Genomic DNA, 22,930 nt, shown 5'->3' on the forward strand with positions numbered 1-22,930 from the left:
TGTTTTTTACCTTTCCTGGGATTTAACTAGTAAAAGTTTCAAACTTTAAAAATTGTGTTTTGATTTTCAACTTAGGAATAATTTTTTAAGTTCTTTGCCTGAAGAGATGTCATCACTGACAAAACTACAAACAATCAATCTTTCCTTTAACAGGTAAGGAAACATCTGGGAGCCAGGTAGACCAGAAGCCTTTATTTTTACTGTATTTCACTAGCAAATTTTATTTTCATTGAGATTCTACTTGAACACAGTGTTGCTCAGAATTCTCATGGTTGATGCTCAGCTGGTTTGTTTGCTTGTCTTACTACTCCACGAAATCGTAGTCTAGAAGAAAGATAAACATCTGACTAATTGTGATTGTTGTAGTGGAAAGAGATGCCTTGAGGCAAAACAGATGTTAGCCAGGCTACCTGTCTTTGGCCTCTGATGGATTGGTTTGGACAATGAAACCTTTGTCTGATAGTCAGGCATCTTTGAAAGAACTCAAAACAAAGTAAAAAGAGAGTCTCACACTTTACTTAATTGAAAGCTACTACTAATAAAATTAGATCAAGAAAGAGTAACTTTCTGAGGGTGGCTTGTAGAGACCCTAAGATAGGTTGCCGATCAATGAAGAGCTTTGCCTCAGCTTTTGCTCATTTTGATTCTTAATAATCAATAGTATCTTCTATGTCTGCTGAATATGTATTCCAAAATTAGTCTATTATTTTTTGGAAAATTTGAATGTAGAACTTAAAGCACACTTAAATACAATCATTGATGTGAAAGAGTGATGTGATTCTAGCGGATTACATGGGGTTGTCTTGCTCACATCTTGATAGGTTCAAAGTGTTTCCTGCAGTTCTGTATCACATCTCCACACTGGAAACAATTCTGATCAGCAACAATCAGGTTGGCTCTGTGGACCCTCTGAAGATGAAGCTGATGGAAAATCTGAGTACTCTAGACCTTCAAAACAACGACCTTTTGCAGATTCCCCCAGAGCTTGGGAACTGTGTGCAGCTACGGTAACTTTCTTACTGGGGGGCTTCCAAGTGATTTGTCAATTGCATTTTTTCTTATAGGAAATTGAAATAACAGACTTAATACCTTGTAACAATAATAGTTAACCACATGCCTAATTTTTCTTTTTAAATTTCACCAGATGTTTTCTGGCTTTATATAGCATTATGTATACATAAGCACCATTTCTCATAATACATCTCTCCTGGTATATGCTTATCAAGAATTGCACTGGGAGAGGAGCAGGAAGATCTGACCATCCTTAGCTTTGCCCAGGATTTCTAAGGTCAGATACAGGGCACCAGCTTTGGAAATCCAGCCTTTATGTTCTTTCCCCACTTGCTTATCCCTTAGCTCTTACCCTGCTCTCAGTAGTGACCAGCTTAGTGTCCCCTTCAAAGCCTTCCTCTTCTCCACACAGAATTGATCCCACTATTCTTTTGAGCCCATCTGTTCTACTTTTTTTTTTTAATTAATCAAGAAATGAATTTTACTACAGCTTCACTAAGTACCTAATTAAGTGCTGGTTAAACAAGTAGAAAGAAGGGTGAGGGCTTGAGATTTCATCTGAAAGATGTTGTCTTAGTCATGGTTTCTATTCCTGTACAAAACATCATGACCAAGAAGCAAGTTGGGGAGGAAAGGGTTTATTCAGCTTACATTTCCACATTGTTGTTCATCACCAAAGGACTGGAACTCAAGCAGGTCAGGAAGCAGGAGCTGATGCAGAAGCCATGGAGGGATGTTACTTACTGGCTTGCTTGCTTCCTCTGGCTTGCTCAGCTTACTTTCTTATAGAACCCAAGACTACCAGCCCAGGAACAGCACTACCCACAATGGCCTGGGTCCTCCCCCCTTGATCATTAGTTGAGAAAATGCCTTACAGTTGGGTCTCACAGAGGTATTTCTTCAAGGGAGGTTCCTTTCTCTATGATAACTTTACCTCGTGTCAACTTGATACATAAAACCAGCAAGTACAGTTGTTTATTCTTGAAAGCAGCATGTTATTTTTTGGCTGTTCATCTCAGTGGGGTTATAGTTGTAAACTTTCATCCCTGGCTATTTGGATCCATTTTGAACAGTGAAATTATAAACAAAAAGTACAAACACTTGCAAACTATGCACTGAGTGAGCTGCAGGAAGGATGCCTGGTTGCAGTGTGATTACAGATGCTCTATCAGACATCACACAAGTGAAGTCTTGAGTGATGTTAGTTTTTCCTATTCTCAGCATAACTGCAAATCTAGTGATTTGGGGTTATAGAAGGATTTGCAATGGGTAGATTTACAGATAACAACTTGGCACAATGAGAATAAACTGCAATTCTTTATTTTCTTCTAGAACCTAAGAAAGTTAAGTGTCTAAAAGAATTCTCAAGTAGCATAAAAAAATTGAAGGATTGTAGGTGAACCAATGTTGTGTGAGCTTTCTGATTTTTTTTTACATAAAAATCTAGATTATTAAAGCATTTTGATTGAAGCTATTTCACTAATTCCATAAAGAAACAAAAGAACCAGCCCTTATAAATTGAATCTTATTTCCAAATATGGAAATGGACTTAGTGTATGTCCCTCTGGTCCACAGAAGGAGGGCACACATGTGTGAAAGGCCCTTCTGTTACAGATACTTATGACCAACCATTAGACTGAGCATGGGGACCCCAATGGAAGAGTTAGAGGAAGGACTGAAGGAGCTGCAGGGGATTGCAACCCCATAGAAAGAACAACAGTGTCAACTAACCGGATCCCTCAGAACTCCCAGAGACTAAGCCACCAATCAAAGAGCATACATGGGCCTGTCTGTGCTCCCCACTACATATGTAGCAGAGGATTACCTTATCTGGCACCAGTGAAGAGGTGGGGGAGTGCTAGAGGGGTGAAGTGGGAGTGGGTAGGTGTATGGGTGAGAGCACCAGAGGGGGAAAGGGGTGGAGGCTCATGGTGGGGAGATCAGGAAGGGGGTCAACATTTGGAATGTAAATAAGTAATTAATAAAAAATAAAATAAAATAATCCAAAACCAGGAAAAGATAAAAAGAAAGGACCTTCTGGAGTGTAGAGTGAGCTGTGATATCAGTGTCCTTGGCATGGATCCACATCAGTTTGTTGGTTCACTTTCTTGCTTAAATCTATTGTATTACCTAGTGTGTGCTTGTATTAAATGGAGAGGAGACCCAAAATCCCAATTCCATTTAGCAGTTATTTATTCTGAGTAGGCCTTTATCTCTCCATATTCGTATTTCTCTCTTTAAAATAGCAATATTAATGATACCTACACCATAAGTCTTTTAAAACAAAGCCAACAGAGTCAGTGCATATAAACACCCATGTGATCCTTAGCCTGTGTTGTTGAGCATTGTCAATTCCAGCTGTTTGCATGCTTAGTTGGACTTGTAAAGGAGACATAAGAAAATACACATTTTATTTATAAAATTGCAAATAATAGTTTTATTTCATGAAAAGAGAACCACTAGTGGGAAATATTTGATTTTCCTGTTTCTTTTATTTAGGACACTACTGCTAGATGGAAATCCCTTCCGAGTTCCTCGAGCGGCCATATTGATGAAGGGCACAGCTGCGGTGCTGGAGTATTTGAGAGATCGAATCCCTGCCTGAGTACAGCTGGCCTTGAACTCTGGGCATGGTCCCTTGTCCCAGGTGGCACTAGGCAGTCACTGGGCTGTTCATTCCCCTAAATGTCTACAGTTTGTGAAGTGCTGTGAACATTTATAATGATGTCAACTACAATAGATTGTAGAGGTTCTATAAATTCATTCCCTTATGACATTGCAAGAACTTTCATTTCATATGAGTTAATATTTTATAGTGATGCAGCAAACATCTTTGTAGAACTGGTTCCACCTGGTGTCTTTGTATTTTCCATATAATGTAAACTGAGCAGGACCATATAGGTGTAAAGTCAGCAAATTTTTACTGACTATTATTCTTTGGCATTTAAAAGAAAATCAGACTTTCTTTGTCCAGGATAGGACTTGCTATGTGCTCAGTGCCACTGCATGTTTATGTTTAGAGTTTTGGGTTTGACTTTAAAAAAAATTATTTTTAAATGTTTTGGGTGTCCTTTATTCCAATGTGGTACATCTTATTTCTAAAACCTTGGTTCTGAAATCTGCTTACAGTCGGATTAAAACTAGACTGGCAGTTTTACCGTAATTTTCTAAAAAGGGGTTAGATATATGTAAACTTGATTTAATAAAAATCCAAATATAAACATTGTTGTTTACACTGAAGTTATCAGATGCAGCTCTTACAGCCGTCCTGATTCATCATGTGATTGTGTCAGCATGCAGAGGGCGGAGATAGGGACCATATGGTGGTTGAGGTTGTTGACCTTAGGGAAAGTCAGTGCTAATAAACATACATGCTTCATGTTCATAATAAAAGTTACATATTTAAGGTATTGATACAGTGTTTTTGTTTTAAAAAGAAACACACATCTTTACTGTGTCCTAAGCTCAGAATCTGCTTCCATAGTAAACCAGACATCGTGTAATAAGGTGACATTTTATTATTTATACAATAGACTTTTATGATATTCAAAACACTTTTTTTAAATTCTGAAAAAATTGAGTACAACAGAACCTAAAAATGGCTCTGCTATACACCACACAGCGCTATTACCTGTACAAAGCGCATCTGTAGATGCTTCCAGACGACACCCTACCCTTAACCCCTCGTGTCAGAACGTAAGACACAGCTGGAGAGTACAGATCACACTTGCAAAGTCACTGGCTTGGCAAAGTTGAAATACAGGTTAGTGGGACTTTGCACATAAAGTTAAACAGCTTTCAAGGTTGTTATGGTCTCATATGGCAAAAAACCATGAAGTACATTCACAATCTAAGTTAATAAAGTAATAAGTGTTTCTTCATTCAGTTTTATTTACACCAATATGTAGTTTAACTAAAAAGTACTGTTAATCATGGTACATTGGTTTTTTAACACATACAAAAATGACAATTTTTATATATAATTTTAAGCTGAAAATCACAATTATCTCAAAATATTAATTACAATACAGCCAGTTCAATTAAACATGTCATGGTTTGATTTTTTTTAATAAAAAATGGTAAACTTTATTATTAAAGTAAGCAATTTGTTTTGATTGGCTAGAGTACAACCAAGTAGAAAATCTAAATGTGATGTGTGAGGTGTTTGCTGCCCCTCCCACCCAGTTTGTATACAGCCACCTAGGCTAGCAAAGAGACAGAAAAGGCCCCGGTTTATAAATATTGAGCCTCGTTTGCTAAACTGCCTTGGCTTCTTGGTTCTTCCATAAAAGCTCTACAAAGGGCATGTCCATAGACTGCAGTGAAATGCATGCAATATATACAGCGTGTAGAATTCAGCTCACTGACACACATCAGAATGTCCACATAGACAGCAAAAGATGGACAGAAGGAACACTCACCTGCCACCTGTCATCAGCTAGATCGGAATGAGGTCCCAGTTCTGGTTCTGAGGGAGGATTACTACAGTTACTGCAGATGTGTTACCTGGGTACTGCACTTATGGTAGTGAAGCCAGATCCCATCAGAGAGTATGGTCAAGAGACCCAAAGCTGCGTCACCACTTAGGAATTTCTCTCATGACATTTATGAAATGAAATATTTCATTAACTGGCTTAGATGACCTCAGAAATTTTTATGTGTTTGACACATAAAATATTTACAGAATAATGAAATAGATTCATCTCATAAATTACTGAGGGCAAAAATCATCAATCTGATAGTTTTGAAAGTGAAAAATAAATTTCATGAATATTTTTAAAAAATCGTCTGCAGTGTGTTTGTATAATTCTTTACAAACCTCTTGGAACCCCACCATTGTCTTCCTTCAGAATTACTTTTCTGATGCTTAGTATTTCTTTCCTGAAAAGAATGAGACTACAGTTGAGTTTCTCATACACAGCCGAGAGTGAGAGAGTGAGGTACCCTTGGGTGGCTGTAAGTAGGAAAGAAAAGTCTGGTTCTTGCTATAACCTGTAGTGACCTTGCAGTGACCGTACCCTTTTGAAGTTCAATAGATATATCTACCTCTGGCTTCCTGCCAGCCCTGGACAGAGTCCCTTCATGTGTAAACAGTTTCACATTCTCAATCAGCCTTCAGTCCCTTCTATTCACTGAATACAAAAAGACCTTAATTGATTCTTCCAACAAAAGTGCGTTTGCCTGTCGGTTACATCTGTCTTTACTCCAAACGTACCACAGTAAGGCTTGCTCTTTAGAGGAGGGAAGCAAAGAAAATGTCTAATTATTGGAGCAGGAATATGAAACATTCCTTGCAGTCTGTTGACACTGACATCAAAACAAAGTTCCCTAAGAGTTACACAGCACTTAGCAGTCCTGATCTAAGCCAGATGTCCTCTCCCTGGTCTGAGACCATTGTGTGCCCTCTGAGTGGAAGAACAAGTATTGGAAATAATACTTATTTCAATAGTACATTTAAGCAAATACGGGAAATTCTTTATCTGCCTGAGAGATTCGTCTTGGTTTTTTCCAGAGACTTCAAAAACAAAACCATCTAAGATTTCCCGACTAACTGTAGTAGAGGCATGGAGAGCTATGAGAAACAATGTGGTTTGTCCATGTGTCAAGTACCTTCCTTAGTCTAGCTATCAGGCGGTTCGGCTGACCTGCAGTGCCCAGGCATTATGCAACCTCGAAACTCCAGCTGTGCAAAACAAACTAGCAAAGAAAAATGCGTGTCTAAGAGACACAAAACCTGAGTTGCAATAAAAGGTTTTAATAAACTTCTTAATATAGGAAAATAACCTTTGAACAGCCAAAAATACATTTATACAAGCGGCTTAGTGCTTAAGTGTCTCATAAGACTAAGCAAAAAGATCATTTACATTTGATCGTTTTTCCTAACTGTAGTTGAGATAACCACCTTTTATTTAATATCTATTTCATTCCCCTGAATTCATCAGTTTTTCTTTAAAAAAAAAAATCTACACATATCTGGGTAAGTCCTTCTGACGGTAGACCTGTTGCTTCTGGATACTGAAGCAGTGGTTGGGACTGCCAATGTCAAGCCATGATGGAGCCTAAAGCTTAAAACAAACGTTTAATCTTGGGGTTGGGCTTTCTGCCTATTCCTCTTACCTTTATCTCTACATTCCATTTCTTTAGCTTCAGTGGGCCTTTTACGTGCTAGTCCTTCCTATGTAGCCCACACTGGCCTCAAACTTGTAATCCTCCTGCCTTTGACCTCCATTGCTGGGATCGTATGCACACATGGCCAAGCTTGATGCAATCGCTTGCTCTTACACACTTGGTCACAAATTGTCTGAACCGAAGCAGCCCCCTCCCCCATACAGGGAGCATGTCGCCTGCTTTCCACCGGAGTCTGCTCCTTTTCAAGAGCTTAGAGCTTGCTTGGCCTTTTTGCCATTGACTTACTGGGAGGAAAACTGCTTAAGTGCCTCTCCTCTCCTCTCGCCATCAGACACTGATGTGAGGCTCGTTTCAGGGCATGTCGATTTCCTCAGACACACCGGGTGGTTTTGATAGAGATTGAAAGTTGTCTTCTGTACATCCCTGATAGACACATTCACATTTTTGACACTTGGAATGGGGAAGCCATGAGAACCCAAAGGTTAAATCCTTGAAGCTGTAGCTGCCTGGAAGGCCTCTGCATGTTTTTGTTTTTGTTTGCTTTTTTTTTTTTTTTTTTTTTTTTTTTTTCTGTAAGAGCTTTGCTGGGGGATGGGATAGGAAATCAATATAAGAGGTAAGAAGATGTCATTAGCAAGAGAACTCCAGTCTTTGCATGTTCAGGTGGCACTTGCCTGGAAAGGAATTTATATTGTGATCAACGCTAAGAGTTACACTTTCTCTGCCAACAGACCTGTTGTCATGGGAACTAATGCACGAAAATGAAAATATGACAAAGAGTGAAGAATTAAATTGGAAAAAAATGATAAGGAGTTATTTCTACATTGCCATTTAAGCCTTTGGGATTTAAAATGTTACTCATCTGGTGAGATCAATGAAAATGGCCAGAATGACTTGGCAGATGCAGGAAGAAAGCAGCAAGCCTATTTGGTTAAAGGAACTCTGTAAAACTTAGTTCCTTCCCTGATAAGTTAAGGTTTTCAGCCCCTATGTGAATTGTGTGGGTAAGCAGGCAGCCTGCAGAAGACTTACAGCCTGGCGTACCACCTGACAGGATTACTGCATACCTCACTTTATTGCTTGAAGCAGCCTCCCAAGAAAAAGCCAGAGAACATCAACAAAAGCCATGATTTAAAAATCCTCCCTTTCCCCTGTCAGGCAACCACCTGAGAATTTAGTTTTCAGGGAAATAAGAATTTATTTCTCTTCCCTTGCTCAAAGGCTCCCTGAGCTGTTGTCATCTTCAAGCCAGCCTGCTGGGAAGTTGGCAGTGAGGACCTAGCAATTTCAACCCTGATATGGGTTGTGAGTCTGCATTTGTGCTCCTGTGAGCCACTCCCCTTGTCCTCCTAGCTTCCCCAAAAAGCTACTTTTCCTTCCCAAAAGCTACTTTCACAAGCCTTGGCTACGACAGATCCTAAAATGCACCATGACACATGCAGAAGGTCCAAGGGAGGTCACTCAGCCGCTTCTGAGAGCTGATTTCCAAATCATAGCGACGGCTTTCATTTGCCCTCACCTAGTGAGTGACCTTTCAAATACACATTACAAAACCGACCATTACATTCACCAGGCATGGAGTCTGAGCAGTATGGACAGTTGGAGCTAAGCTATGGTCAGGAAGTGATCTTCAGTGTCTAACAGAAAATAATCTGACTGAAGCAGCACCCTGCGAAACATTTCTCTAGAAGCCTTGATTTAGCTGTGACTTCCTGACCTTCCTCTAACCTTCCTCTAGCTGTTCCTCTAACCTTCCGTTAGAGCTCCTTACTAAAGCCTTTGACAATGTTCAGAGTTCTTCAGAGACTTCTGGAATCTGTGAGGGACCTGGCCACTCAGGATGATAAACAGGTTGGAGCACAAAATCTGGTGTATGGAGACTAAATGTCTTTCTATTCCTACCACCAATGAAGGTCAGGATTAAATAATCCAATGAGGGACTAATCCTGACAGCCCCATGGAGCGCTGCTGTTACTGATCATTCTTTGGGGTAAACCTGAGCCCCTCTGAGAGGCCACCCATCTACTGTGTATAGGAATTTTACCACATCCATCCCACAGACGAATGTTCCAAACCATGAGAACTCCTGTAAGGTGCTAAGAACTAAGATTCTAGTCCACTTTCTTCTGCATGTGTGTCTTTGGTTTTATCACATGTGTGCATGTATCTGTGGGGAGGCCTAAAGTTATTGTCAAATATTTTCCCCAATCTCTTTCCACCTTATATTTAGGAGAGCAGGGCCTTCCATTTGAAGTCAGAGCTAATCCAGCTAGCACTGTTGTGTGGTGTGTGTGTGTGTGTCTGTGTGTGTGTGTGTGCGCGCGCGCTGTCACTTGTCTTTGCTTTCTGAGACAAGGAATGATAGGAGGCTGTCATGCCTGCCCAGATTTATATGTTTTCTGAGGGTCCTGACGTAAGCCCTCATAGTTGTGCAGTCAACCCCTTACATACTGAGCCATTTCCCAAGGCTCTTCTCTATTTTTTTTTCAAACATTTAATTTCTTCTCTCCATTTCTTTGGTGGCTGTTTAAGAGATTCTCTGTGATGTCAGATGCCTTAGTGTGGCTGACACAACTTGGAGTTGCTTTTATCATTTGTCATGTATCAGTACACCATTAAAAATAAAAAAGAACAGTCTGTTTAACAAAGTATATTGTTTTTCACTTCCCCAAATGTTTGGGTGATTCTAAAGTCTGGTTTAAGAGATGACAGTGTCCATGGAGCAGGAACTATCAACTTTCTACAACAAGTAGACTTTCCGTTACTGGCCAATACAGCTGTGGGGTGTGTTTCAGTGCCTCCCAACCTAGATATCTAGAATGCTTAAAGTAGTACCTGGAGGTCAGGAAATACTTTAAGTATTTTCAAAACTCAATCTCATTAATTTTTTATTTTCTTGGAGTTTTTGAGACAGGGTTTCTCTGTTAGCCCCGGCTATCCTGGGACTCATTCTGTAGACCATGTTGGCCTTGAACTCCAATATCCACCTGCTTCTGCCCCCAAGTGCACAATCTCGTTTTCAAATGCAGCTATGTTTCTGCTAAACATTTCCTAACTTAATACACAGATACACTAAGTCACTCTAGCTCTTCACCATCAAGGGTAGCTGTGTGATCACATCTGAATGCATCCTAAGTTACTACTGCTGCCCCAACCCTGGACTACTCAAGGAAGTAAAACAAACAAACAAAAAACCAAAAAGCCCTGTTCTTCTTGCCATGTAACACAATGGCAGGAGAGACTTTGTGTGGGAACTTGGGGAGTTATCGATAATGTGGATAAGACAGCTGAAAGGGTCACTGCTGGACCACCCTTAGAGAAGAGTCCTCTAGGACCAAACACTAATAACTTCAGCTGCTTATGAGCTGTCCACGAGGCATTTACAGGAAAGCTAGTTCTGCGAAATCTGTTTTTTATTTTTTCAGCCAATTTTATTATCTTAGGTGCAGTTTAAATTGCACTTCTTGTTGGCCTCTCAGGGTCTTATTTTCTGTTCAAACACGGTACCTCAAGGACATAGTTGGAGCAGTAGGCCTTGGCTTTCCGGCCTTGAGAAGCCCTATTCCTACATTCTCCCTGCCTTTGATCCTCAAGGGAAGCTTCCCTCAAGCACTGAATGAAAAGGAATAGCAATCCAGGCCTAATGACTCATCCTGGACAATACTGCCTCCTCTGTCTCCAGAAACTTGTCCTTTCTGGACAATGAACACAAGGGAGAAGCAAGAGCTAGTCTTCTAGATTGTCCTACTTCCATAGTACAAATCAGTAAAGCTGAAAGGAATTCTTTGCTGCTGTGTAAGAGTGAGAGGGACCGTGAGGACGTGGGCTCTGCGCTCACTCACAGTTTTCGAAGACAACGGTTTGCTAGAGTTGAGCATCTGTCTCCCCAGTTGACTGTTTCTTAATGGGAAACGTTGGGACTTGTATATTTAGCTGTTCCCACAGGGAAACTTTGAGCATATCCCTCTTTTTCATTTGATTTAATTGCAAGGACAACCAGAAAAAAAGAAATGATTGAAAAATCATTGATGGTTTAATTTTTTTTAAAAAAATGTATTAATACCACAGGCTAGAACTCTGGAGACAGTCCCTTTTGTATGGGTTGGGGTATAGCTCAGGGGTGGGGCATCTGCATGCTCCACAGGCATAAACTCCTAGGTGGAATGCCTAGGACCAACAGTTCCTGAACTATATCTATTCAAACTGTAGGTCTGGAAGCACAATAAATAAATAAATAAATAAATAAATAAATAAATAAATAAATAAATAAAGTCTATTCATTGGTATAGGTTAACATGTTGGGGTATTTATTAAAATGATATTTATTAAGAAAGCAGAAGTCATTCTCTTTTATTTTCAAGCTATGTATGATGACCTGGGGTTATAGATCCCAGATTTTTATAGAGATGTGTGGAAATGAAAAAAAAAATGGAGTACTAATACTGAAAAGGACAGAGGTGTGTGTGTGTGTGTGTGTGTGTGTGTGTGTGTGTGTGTGTGTGTAGTTGGTGGGGAGTTGGTTCCCATATCTGACTTGTGTTGGGAGGCAGGCACAGAGATGTGCAGTTTGGGCAACGGCATCTACAACTGTATAAAGCACCCCTCAAGTGGTGCTTGCCGGAGTCTCTCTTGGGCAGAAGGAATCTTTGAGAACCTATCAAGCGCAAAACACTTATTGCCAAGTTGAATGTTCCAACAGAAAGGCTGTGTAAATGTGTTTAACAGCTTGTTTAAAATATGAGGAACACTGGTCAAGACGATTGTCTGGGAACAGGTTACATACAGTTTGGGAGAAGCTGGAACCTGCCAGCTGCCTGATGATTTCCCCCCATATGGAATCCTGCTTTAACAAGCACCAATAAACTAAGCTTTGCTGATCACTCATCTATCACAGAATGTGGCAGACTGGGACAGGGTTAGGGAAGGTGACAGAGGCCCTGTAAGTTACTGCCAGTTTTTCTTACAGTCTTCTCTTTCCACACTGAAAACCAACTCCACTAACCAACATAGGTAACTCTAACATTCTGAACAGCTAAAAACACAGATCTGAGTCCTTCATACGGCACAGCAGAAAAGGATGTTTATTTGTATATTTAGCTGTTCCCACAGTAAAACTTTGAGCATATGCCTCTTTTTATTTGATTTAATTGCAAGGACAACCAGAAGAAGAAAGGATTTTTAAAAAATCATTGATGGTTTTAAAAAATAGTATTACTACCACAGGCTAGCACTCTGGAGACAGCCCCTTCAGCACTTCCATATGGGTTGGGGTATAGCTCAGGGGTGGGGCATCTGCACGCTCCACAGGCACGCTCCTAGGTGGAATGCCTAGGAACAACAGTCCCTGAACTACATCTATTCAAACTAGAGCTGGCAGGCTAGAAAGCAAAAGTAATGAGCCTTAATCTCAAAGAGCGTGGTGTTCCAGGAATAGAACACTAGATTACTATGTAGATCAATAAAAAAAAAACAAAACAAAACAAGGAAAAAGCACTTCAACAGTTTGTACCAAAATTTGAGTCGCAGTACAGTGCCAGAGCCCCAAGGAAGATTCGGCAGTACTGAGGAGCACAGGAGAGCATCCGGACAGCCTTTCCGCATTGTTCCAAGGTTCTTCCCAGTTCTCATTCTCTTGTTTAGTTCTACAACCAAATGTTTTAGGAGTTCATGAAAGTCTGAAAGGAGGATAATGATGAAATAGAGAAGGAAACAAGTTAAAAAGGCAAATGCTTTCCAAAAGAAGAGACCAGTGGTCGGCACTGTTGTGCTTGCTGGCAAGTAAAACTGCTCAAGTCCAAGCTGCCTGGGGGATGCTTAGCCTCCCAAAAGGAGCAGAAGTTCTCCTGGTGAGCCTTCCTGGTATCATAAAACCAGCAGGCTTGATTGAGGTCACAGTGATTAGTCCTAGGCCCCTAAAGAGGCTGACTAGAATCTGAGCTCACTACCGGAGCTGGTGACCTGGTGGCCAGAAGAAAGCAGCTTCCTTTGGAGAAAAACACCAGATTTAAAGGTCTAGTAAGCTTCATGGAAAAACACCCTGTCATCTGTTTACTTTTGCTCTAAGAGGACAAGATTAAATGTTGTCTGAGGGGGGTCTGAAGCTCCACTGGGGATGGATGGTTCTGATGGGATCAGCAAGGGAGAAGCAGAGGCAGAGTTAATGGTGAAGACACCCTCAGCTTACATGTGGCTCCCTTCACCAGAACCCAGCCATAAGAGACCCTGAAATTCTAAGTATCTCAGAATCACAGTATACCACAAGGGCAGCCAAGAGTCTGTGCTTGCAATTCTGGATCTTCTGATTGAAAGAGACTGGGGATGGATTTACTGTAGTCCTCTCTTAGAACCCAATTCTCACTTTATGAGATGCTTTTTTAAAAAAAAGCATTCTCTATGCAATAAACTCCATTTATGACAGGCTAATTATTTGTGCGCATGAACAAAGTGAAAAGTGAGTTTACAGAGAAATTACCACCAGATGTCAGCCGGAAATGGATATTCAAGCAGGACTTTGATTAGCATTTCATAAGAGAAGTCATTCAGGCAAGCTTGATTCCTGATGCTTAACTTTTGGAGAGATAATTTATGAAGTAAATGGTGACAATTTAAAGCAAAGCTATTGCCATGTCAACTTAAGGGGATTGTGGATAAAATAAGGGAGCTCGGCACAAAGTATTTGGAAGACTCAAGAAATGTAGATAGAGAGTATGGAACTGGAGAATGTGCTTGCTGAACAACTTGGAATCACAGCACACACTGATCCAAGGCAGAGAGAGAGAAAGAGAGAGAGAGAGAGAGAAAGAGAGAGAGAGAGAGAGAGAGAGAAAGAGAGAGAGAGAGAGAGAGAGATATGCACTCTGGAAAGTTGACTTAACCTGAGCATTTTAGTACCGAAAGATACAGAATCCACTGGCATCATTTAAGCTTAGAGCACAATTATAATCTTTAATAAAGAGCATGGAAAGAGCTATTACTAACAACTCCATCAGATACAAGAAGCAGCCTGGAAGATTTTTGTCTAGACTCTTTCATCAAATCTAGGAAGACGCTCTCCACCTAGTGGGCACTCTTTGTAACTACATGCTCCTTAAAAAAAAAAAAAAGTTTTGTGGGCACGTTCAAATGATTGCAAGGATAGCATGTATGTCAGACTTGAAAACAGAAACCCAATGGAAAATTTTGATGGAAAAGCAACAATAATTTGGCGCTTCCTCAGTTTTATAGGTGGATGGTGGTGACACAAAGGTAAGACAGGCCTCTTCTCTGGGGAATTCAGATGATACATTGTAGAAGATGGGAACCTCATTTCTCCTCTGCATTTCTCCTGTTCTTTTCTTTTACAACGTCCTGTCTTTTCTCCCCACCTCCATATGGTAAAAACAAATTAAACCAACAACTTCCTTCCTTATATACACCAGCAAATGGATCTTTATATTAAATGGGTACAGGGTCAGCCTTGACCACATACAGTCTTCCATAGTCACCTTCCTGGAGCTTGACTATAGCCATGATGGGGTCCTGGGCTTCGTGGTCTCTAAGATGCTTAAAACTACAGCTTTGTGAGTTCCACACCATCCTTCATGTCTCTTGGATATTTCTAACAGCAAAACTAATGCTTTTCCCCAGAAGAAAACTCTGAACTAATTAAAAGGCTATAAATAAAATGTTTTCAAACCAAAGAACTGTTTGGTTGTTAAAGGTTTTGGGTGGTGCTGGTCCAAACACGTAAAAAGGAAATGAAACTTCGCTTCTGAACAGCACAAAGGTTCTGAAGATCTCTGAGAAGAAATGGCAAGGAGAGGGGGAAAGTCAGCTTAGGGGATGCCCCCACTCTCAGCAAAAGTGAGAAGAGTGAATCTAAGGTTCACCATTTAAGGACATAAGATTAAGCATCAGTCACCCATTGAAGTCAATATTTGTTAAGTATGCCACTTACTCTGCTTGTGGCACTAAGACAGGCTGAGGGATTGGTGTGCTTTCCCGGCGTTGCTGTCTTGTAAGTACTAAGTACTTCCTGGTTCTCTCTGTCTCTCTGTCTTTTAAGCTCGGTCTCTCAGTCTCTCTCTCTCTCTCTCTCTCTCTCTCTCTCTCTCTCTCTCTCTCTCTCTCTTTCTCTACCTTGTACTTGTGTACTTGATGGGAGAGAAATAATACAGACCAAGCAGCCAGGGACTCAGGCAGAGTGACAGGAAGGCCTCATGGTCACTGTTCCAAGGAGACAGGGCCCCAAAGGCCAAGCATGATTAGGAGTCTGGGAGAGGAAACTTGCTAGCAGAACGGGTATGCCAGTGTGTCCGGAGGCACTGAAGCACTGGGACACACAGAAGTGAAAGAAAACCCGATCTGGGTAGGGCAAAGAAAAGATACAAGCTGGTTCTATAATCAGAGGCCTCTCCTGGAGGAAAAGCAGTTTGGTTTGTGGACATGTGCAATCCAATGGCATACAGCAGTCTGTGACAATGTTCTTAAATGCACAGGGGAATACACAGGCGAAATTATTGTTCCCTGTTCACTGCCTTTCTTTTTTGATTGATTGATTGATTGATTAGTTAATAAGAGACAGGGTCTCACTACATGATCCTGGACGTCCCGGAACTTACTATGTATATCAGGTTGGTCTTGAGTTCAGAGTCACCTGCTCTTGCCTCCTGAATGCTGGGATAAAGATGTACACCCCTACACTGGGATGTTTACTGCCTTTCTGAGTGGCTAATTCTGACACTGGACACTGAAAGTGTTTTCCAGAGGCAGTGGATACAGGAAGAACTTTCCCCTGTGTCTGTTAAGATGTTATCATCTACTAATGCCAGAGCATGGAGCTGAACACTAGGCCAGACTGAGGGACAACTGTCCTCATGTCCTCTTCCTCCAAAATCCAAGAGATTTTGGGTTCTTTTTTCCTTGTCAACCATGATCAACCATGATCAGTCTGTCAAAAGTCTCTTTATGTCTCTACAAATGATTGAAATGGCCTCCCAGTGGCCCTAGGACCTGGTAGGAAGACATATATACAGAGCTCCAAGTGAAAGTGCTGTTCCAACCCAGACAGAGTTGACGCCATCAGTCATGGGATGGGGTAAGGGCAGAGACAGAGGACTCACCATACTGCCTCGTTTTGTTGCAACTTCTCTTTCCACTCAGTTATGATGTTCTGTGCAGGGGAGAGACTGTGCTATGTCCCTGACAGGCCCTCTGCATGGGGGTGTCTAGCAGATTATTGTCATAAAATTTATAATTACTATATTTTGTTTTTGTGGCAGTCTACAAAATCATGTCTTTCAATGCCTTGACTGTATAACATACCTTACGATACTAAGATCAGCTGCCCTATTGTGAAGAAAGTCTATGTTTGCTATTCAAAACAATACTATGTGAGACAGTTTTCTTGAGGGGAGAGATGTCTGTCCGTTCAACTGTATGCTCATTGTTTTATTTTTAAAAGGAGGGAGGAGTCAACCCTACAAACTACACTTGTTCAAAATGAGAGAAAGGGAGGGAAATTTGAATGATTCTTTTAAACCCTTTTTCATACCCATTCATATACAGAAATGGTACTAGCTTAAATGATAAAACAAAGAAGGGGAAATCATGCTAGATTTGGAAATTCATGTGCTGGGGACTGGCCTACCACTTCTGCTTTGGCCAGTTCTACACAGGATTTTAGCCTTTTCTACATAAATGGGGCCTGAAATTTCCCAATATTTAATTTGTTATGGTGTTACCATGAGCAAAGTTGAGCCAAATAAGGCTGTTTTGAAATTTTGGAAGGAAGGACTATACCCCAGATCTCCTGGCTGCTTGCACATGTTGGGTCCAGGCCTACCATTTTAAAACATTTTCTCCCTACCTAGGCTGATGTCACAGAATCACCTTCAGAACCCAGGGAGTCAAGATGCCACTAAAGTTGAAACTATATCTCCTTATTTCCCCCTCCCCCCAAAAAATGGCTCCTAGGAAAATCAAGACAATCACATAGTGAGAAAGCAAGAGGACCCACATTCCTTTATTTTCACTGTTGGTTTTAAAGTAAAATCTGGGAAGCGATCTTTCCCTTTCATTATTTCAAAACTCTTGAATTCTTTAGGGTGGAAGGCAGGCATTTCTATCCTCACAGGAGAGTGTTTCTAGATCATTTTCTCACAGTGTTAAAGGTTGGAGACTACTAGGTACCCCAATATGCATAAAAGCAGCTCAGAGAAAGTCCCCCAGTATGGCAAAAACCTAACACTGAGAATGGAGAGGCAACAGTGAAAAATCAGCACAGAAGTGGAAAGGTGGCTTCGTTAAGGCACCGCCACCCTCACACATCTTTGTGCATGAGCTGTTTGCTGCTGTCAGCAACGTGGTAAGCCCTGACTCTTCCCTAGGAGAATTGCTCTCAGGCTGAGGCAGAAGTCCTCAGCTGACATTCTGGGTCTTCTGGCAGCTCTGGAGCTCTGGAGGCTACATGTGCTTGTCTCAGTGGGATGGAAACCTCCATTGGACAGCATGGGTGGGTAGGGCATGAGTCTACACAAAGACAACAGCTCCCAGAGGAGACCAGCTCTGCATGCTAGATGCAGAAATGTCTCCTGATGCGTCAGAACAGAATTGGAAACACGGTTGTATCTGCCTTAGTCTTGTGTGGTGGGAAACTCACCGAATCCTGTTGACTGAAATGGAGCCATACAGATGTTCTGGAGAGTCAACATTCATGTCTCCTGTAACATTTTCCTATGTGTGTCCCTCAGCCCACATTCTATTTGATTTACACAGCATGTTTTCAGGGGATGCCAGGCCAATGCTCCAAGCCAGGGCAGAGTGTCTTATGAAAGGGATTTCTGAGGAAAAAAGTTTGTGAAAGTAGTCTCAAAGTCTAGAAAACTCACCAAAGTCCTAACTGGGTCAAGAAACTACACCCGTGAGATGGACATGGTTACATCACTGACTGGCATTTGAACATTTGGTTAAGCCGTAGAAAGATAAGCATTTCTGCCACAGGGCTTTCCCTGGATCTTCAACCCGGGTGTCTGTACTAAACAGCCATCTTAGCTGAGGGAACTTTATTATTTTCCCTGACTCGCTACATTTTGCTGACCTAGCGTTCCAGGGAATCTGTGGGTGGGTTGCCATTTTGTGGATCAGTCAGGTATGTTATGAATGGTTCAAGTGTCGGTCTGATACCAACATGAATTTCAAGCAGGTCAGGTCACATTCTTCCTAAGAATGAGCTCACTGGAGTAGATAAACTCGATCTTCTCGCCAAGGAGAAGCAGAAAGCGATGATGCTAACTCAGACCCAGTGGAAAGAAGAACTGAAAAGAACACTGTTTTCCAAACGTTTACACTGTGGTGTGCGCTGTAGACAGGTTTGGGGACTAAAATTAGGCATTTTTGGGTTTTTCCATCTAGTATTTTGGAAGATTTGGAAACCTTTCTCCTGATAATTGTATATGTAAATCAAACTCCTCTATCAGTTTCCTAGCCTCTGTCCTCTCTCTTCACACACATGGGGCTCGCTCCCACTTTTAAAGAGAGAGAGTGGCAGCAATGTTTTGCGTACGCTCATCTCTGACAAGGCAGTGCTAGCTCACACCCTTGACGCAGAGGTGTTCTCTATGGAGGCAGCGGTCCGAGGCAAAGCCTAGACAATTGTAAGGGACAGGCACAGTTTCACAGACTTCAAGTCAGCACAACATGCATTTTTAAGGGTTTGTGTTGCCTGTCAGTCAAGAGTCACCTAAATAAAGTGTTAATGACAAAATATGGTTTGCCTTGTGACTTGTTTTTAGAGTTGCCCCTTTATGACTATTTATCTTGCAAACCCCACAGAGTTTGGCTACCAGTTGTCAATATTTGTTCTTCCTACCTCTAATGTCTCCAACCTACTCCATATGACCCTATCGCTCCAACTCTATAAGCAGCTTCCTCAGGAGGAAGATCGAGGGCCTGTCAAGAGGTAGAAATTGCATGGTGACATTGGGAGTTCAACTTCTTTGTCTTGTTGGAGACTTTTCTTTTTCTTTCTTTCCTTTTTACCACACACTCTTGACTTCTATGTTTGATGTTAACATGAACCGGATTTTAGTTTCAGGCAGCAAATTAGTTATTCAAAAACAAAAAAGTCAGTACCTCTAGATCAACAAATTACTGGCTCAGGTCACCTTTAAAATCAACGAGAAGCCCCCACCCCCCCCAACTGATTAACGATTCCATTGAGTTAATCTAAAACAGAAAATACCCCTGTAGCCTTGACTATATCCACACGTTCTCAAGAGGCCAGGAAGCCCTCTTTTTCATTTTTCCATGGCTGGACCTCATAGAAAGAAGTGTCAAAGCAAGGTCCCAGGCAATGTTATCCATCAAAGAGGGGGATCTATCCTTTCAGCTGAAGGCCTCAGGAGCATTTGATGCTCTAACACAAGAACTCTTCCAGGGAGCCCTCCATCTGGCTGCCTTGCACCTCTCCTGTAGAAGGCCGTGTAGCCCTGATGGCTGCTTTCTGAGTGTTTCAAACTTTCACACTGCTCTGAGCTTGGCTTGCTTCTCTTGGCGGAGGCTAAGCCTAGAACATCCGCCATAGTAATGTGCTGTGAGTTTTTGACCCAGAAAATTAGGCTTTGAAAGACACTTCTCATTAGAAGCTCTCAATATATTAAAATGCACAGAATAGTCGCTTCTGTGTAAAAGGCCAATCTAGAATCAGCAGCTAATTGTCCAGGTCTATAAGACTATGTATGGTATTGTGTCATCCTGGCATAAAAATCAACACCAGAGCTAGTGTATTGTTTGGAAAATGAAGTAACATTTTTCTCCAAGTGACAAATTCTATGCCAAAAGAAACCACTGTACTTCTAATAAGTGACACTCATTTTAATAGATCCTACAAAAATACAATATTTTCAATGTCCCCATAAAACAAACTTACAAATATTATCCTCAGAGCTCTGGTGACATCCACGTGTGATTTTACTGTAAAATTCTATAGAATATTTAAACACTACCATACGAGATAAATTTATTGTATAAAAAAAGTGATGTAGATATTTCAGGGAATGTATACAACCAATTATGGAAAGCTGATCTGAAATTTTTAAATTAATATTCTAATCAAATTAATGACTAATATAAAAAGAAATACTTTAAAGGATTATAAAACAAATTTTGAATTTTGACACAGGGAAACAGAGTGCAAAAAGCACATTAACTAGGCTGTTTTCACTCTCTAGTATAATTGAATTCATGTTTATGTTCCTTAAAACTTTTCATTTGGAGAGAAAAAAAACAATTTGTCTATTTCTGTCCACAAAACAAAACAGGAATTAAGATTAATGATATCAGTAGACCACAGCTCTGAGAAATCATATCTGAAGTTTCATATTTCAATACCAAAGTTTTGAAACCACCGTAGCTTTCTGACAAGTCTTTCTCTATAATAAACGTTATCAATTCCCAAAATTCATTTAAAATGATTTAAAAGTGTAGCAAATTAAATAAATCGGCACACAGAGAAGTTCCACATTTACAGTAAAGGGATCACAGGGGCCACAGTTTATAGTAAACATAACCCCGAGAAAACAGAACATTAAAGCATTAAGCCTTCCCCGCCACCCATCACTCACTGCTTGTGGATTTGGTGAAGAGGCCAGTCCGCAGTAGCCTGTGGTCTGTCTCTGAAGTCTGCTCGTGTCCTCTAAATTAGCTAAAGGCCTTGAACAGATTTACCTTCTCCGGTTTTTACTCAGGTCCCAGAGATTAATGGATAATTATGAATCATTCCACTCTACCGTGGGAATTTAGCAAATGGCTGTGGAACCAAATATAAATCCTTTATACTTTATGTACAGTTGCTTCCATAAGGCGTAATCATGTAATTTTTTTATTGAAAAAGATTCAATATAGTAAAGTCTTATTTTTAAGATATATTTTCTTTCTCGGTCCAAGATGTTTACGAAAATATCGTTTTTCTATATTCTTTTTTTGTTTATATGCCAACATATACCTTGTGCTAGAAATACTTTATGGGGTTACAACTCTTTATATACAATTTTTTTTGAGGCAGTATCTCTGATGGAGAGCATAACTTGTAAAGAGCTTGTGTGTGCTTCCGTGCTCCGAAATGATAGGAAATCCACTTTGAGAAGACAACTTATTTGATTTTAAAAAAACAAAAACAAAAACAAAAACAGAAACAAAACCGCACCAATGCACAGCCAGAGGCTGCCGCTGGAACTGATACAGAACCGCGCAAACGCCGTGATTATAAGTAACATTTTCCAGGGTGGTCAAGGCTAACGTACAATATTATACACCTGGCACTGATGTTTGCCATTGGTCCAGCAACTGGCAAAATTTGTTTCTATGTATAAATTTATTTTTAAACATTATCTCTGGCCTGACATATCTTCACTATTTATAAAAACATTTAGACAGTGAGCTCACGTTGAATAACTAGGTCTACTGTGTTCTGGAAGCTCTTCAGTAGTAAAACAGCTTTTTCGTGTTCCATATGCACAAAACTGTGTCCATTTGCCTGAAAACACAGGAATAAAACAGGTCAGTCCATGCAAACCGTTTATCCCCTCTGCACCATTGTGATTACAGGACTCCAAGGAGCACAGCAACAAGATTCTTAAGATTCAGAGTGAAATGGCTTTGACAAGTATTTATCACACACCCAGTATTTCTTTGTTTGTGTGTGATCATAGTGTCCTACTGAGTAGGATCAGTCAGGTGGACTTACGACACAGCAGTTCAGTTTTACTGTGTTGTTCTTTGTTTTGTCATTGGGGTTTTGCTGTGCTAGAGATAGAACTCAGGTCCTGGTACATTCTGGGCAAGCACTCTGCAAGAGAGCCATGCCCCAGCCTCGTCTGTACACGTACCTAGTTGAGGCAGCACTTAGTTGACATTATTACTGGCACCAACTCACCAGTATATCTTTAAATTATTATTTTTATTTTCATGTATGTGTATGTGTCTGTGAATGCTGGTCATATATACGTGGGAGCCTGTGGAGACCAGAAGAGGGCATTGGACCCCTGGAAATGGTGTTACAGGTGGTTATGGGCTGCTTGGCATGGGTGCCAGGAACCACACTCAGGTCCTTTGTAAGAGAAGCGTGGCTTTTACCCACTGAGCTGTCTCTCTAGCTCCACGTTAGATATTTTAATCATGCCAAGTGTAAGTGAACACTTATGGCACTGTTTAATCTTATTTTGACCTACTAAAAATAGTTGATTTATATATTCTTTAAATTAAAATGATCTATTACTAAATGCTACTATTGTTTCCAATATCTGCACTTTTTTTAAATTAAACACAGTTCAGTGAATCCATGTCTTAGGAATAAAGCAGCAGCATTAGTCACAGAGAAAGCCTGCAATACTCTAGCTAAGGGTCATCAAGCAAGTCATCAAAATTCATTTGAAGTGTAATTAGCCTGTTGGAATTTCAGAGCCCAGCTGGCTACTCCTGTCACAAAATGTACATTTTTCTCTCTAACGAGTGTTTATGTTCCTTGTTTTTTTTTTAATATTGAACAGCAAATTGTACTACTTGAATTATTTTCATTCTTAATTTAGGAAGAGGTATGTCCATATGCCTCTGAAGGATTAAGACTAAATTAAAACACAAAATTATTGAAATTTGGGATAAGTTTCTGTCACCCAATAACTGACAGTTACATAAACTATTTTCTTGAAAGATGAGATTGATTGATTGGATTTGGAGTCAGTTAATTGGACTGCTTCACAATGTATAGGTACTAGAGCTGGTTCTCTCTCTCTCTCTCTCCTGTGTGTGTGTGTGT

General features: G+C 40.6%; 2 protein-coding genes across 20 annotated transcripts in view; one reads left to right on the forward strand and one right to left on the reverse strand.

Annotated features, from left to right (window-relative positions):
* Lrrc40 (leucine rich repeat containing 40) overlaps positions 1–4,421 on the forward strand; it is a 29,544-nt gene extending 25,123 nt beyond the window's left edge. For all 7 annotated transcript variants that reach the window (NM_001399480.1, NM_001034926.2, NM_001399478.1 and 4 more), the window contains 3 exons: positions 76–153; positions 822–1,007; positions 3,511–4,421. In NM_001399480.1, the coding sequence (NP_001386409.1) occupies positions 76–153; positions 822–1,007; positions 3,511–3,616 (370 nt within the window). In that variant the 3' untranslated portion in view covers positions 3,617–4,421. The remainder of the gene's footprint in view (positions 1–75; positions 154–821; positions 1,008–3,510) is intronic.
* A 2,543-nt stretch (positions 4,422–6,964) lies between these two features.
* Lrrc7 (leucine rich repeat containing 7) overlaps positions 6,965–22,930 on the reverse strand; it is a 501,827-nt gene continuing 485,861 nt past the window's right edge. For 10 of the 13 annotated variants that reach the window (XM_063281188.1, XM_063281182.1, XM_063281185.1 and 7 more), the window contains one exon: positions 6,965–21,652. In XM_063281188.1, the coding sequence (XP_063137258.1) occupies positions 21,545–21,652 (108 nt within the window). In that variant the 3' untranslated portion in view covers positions 6,965–21,544. The remainder of the gene's footprint in view (positions 21,653–22,930) is intronic. The other 3 variants (NM_057142.2, NM_001393674.1, XM_063281184.1) reach the window with 2 other exon arrangements.

The sequence above is a fragment of the Rattus norvegicus genome, chromosome 2, assembly GCF_036323735.1.
Source record: "Rattus norvegicus strain BN/NHsdMcwi chromosome 2, GRCr8, whole genome shotgun sequence".
Taxonomy (NCBI): domain Eukaryota; kingdom Metazoa; phylum Chordata; class Mammalia; order Rodentia; family Muridae; genus Rattus; species Rattus norvegicus.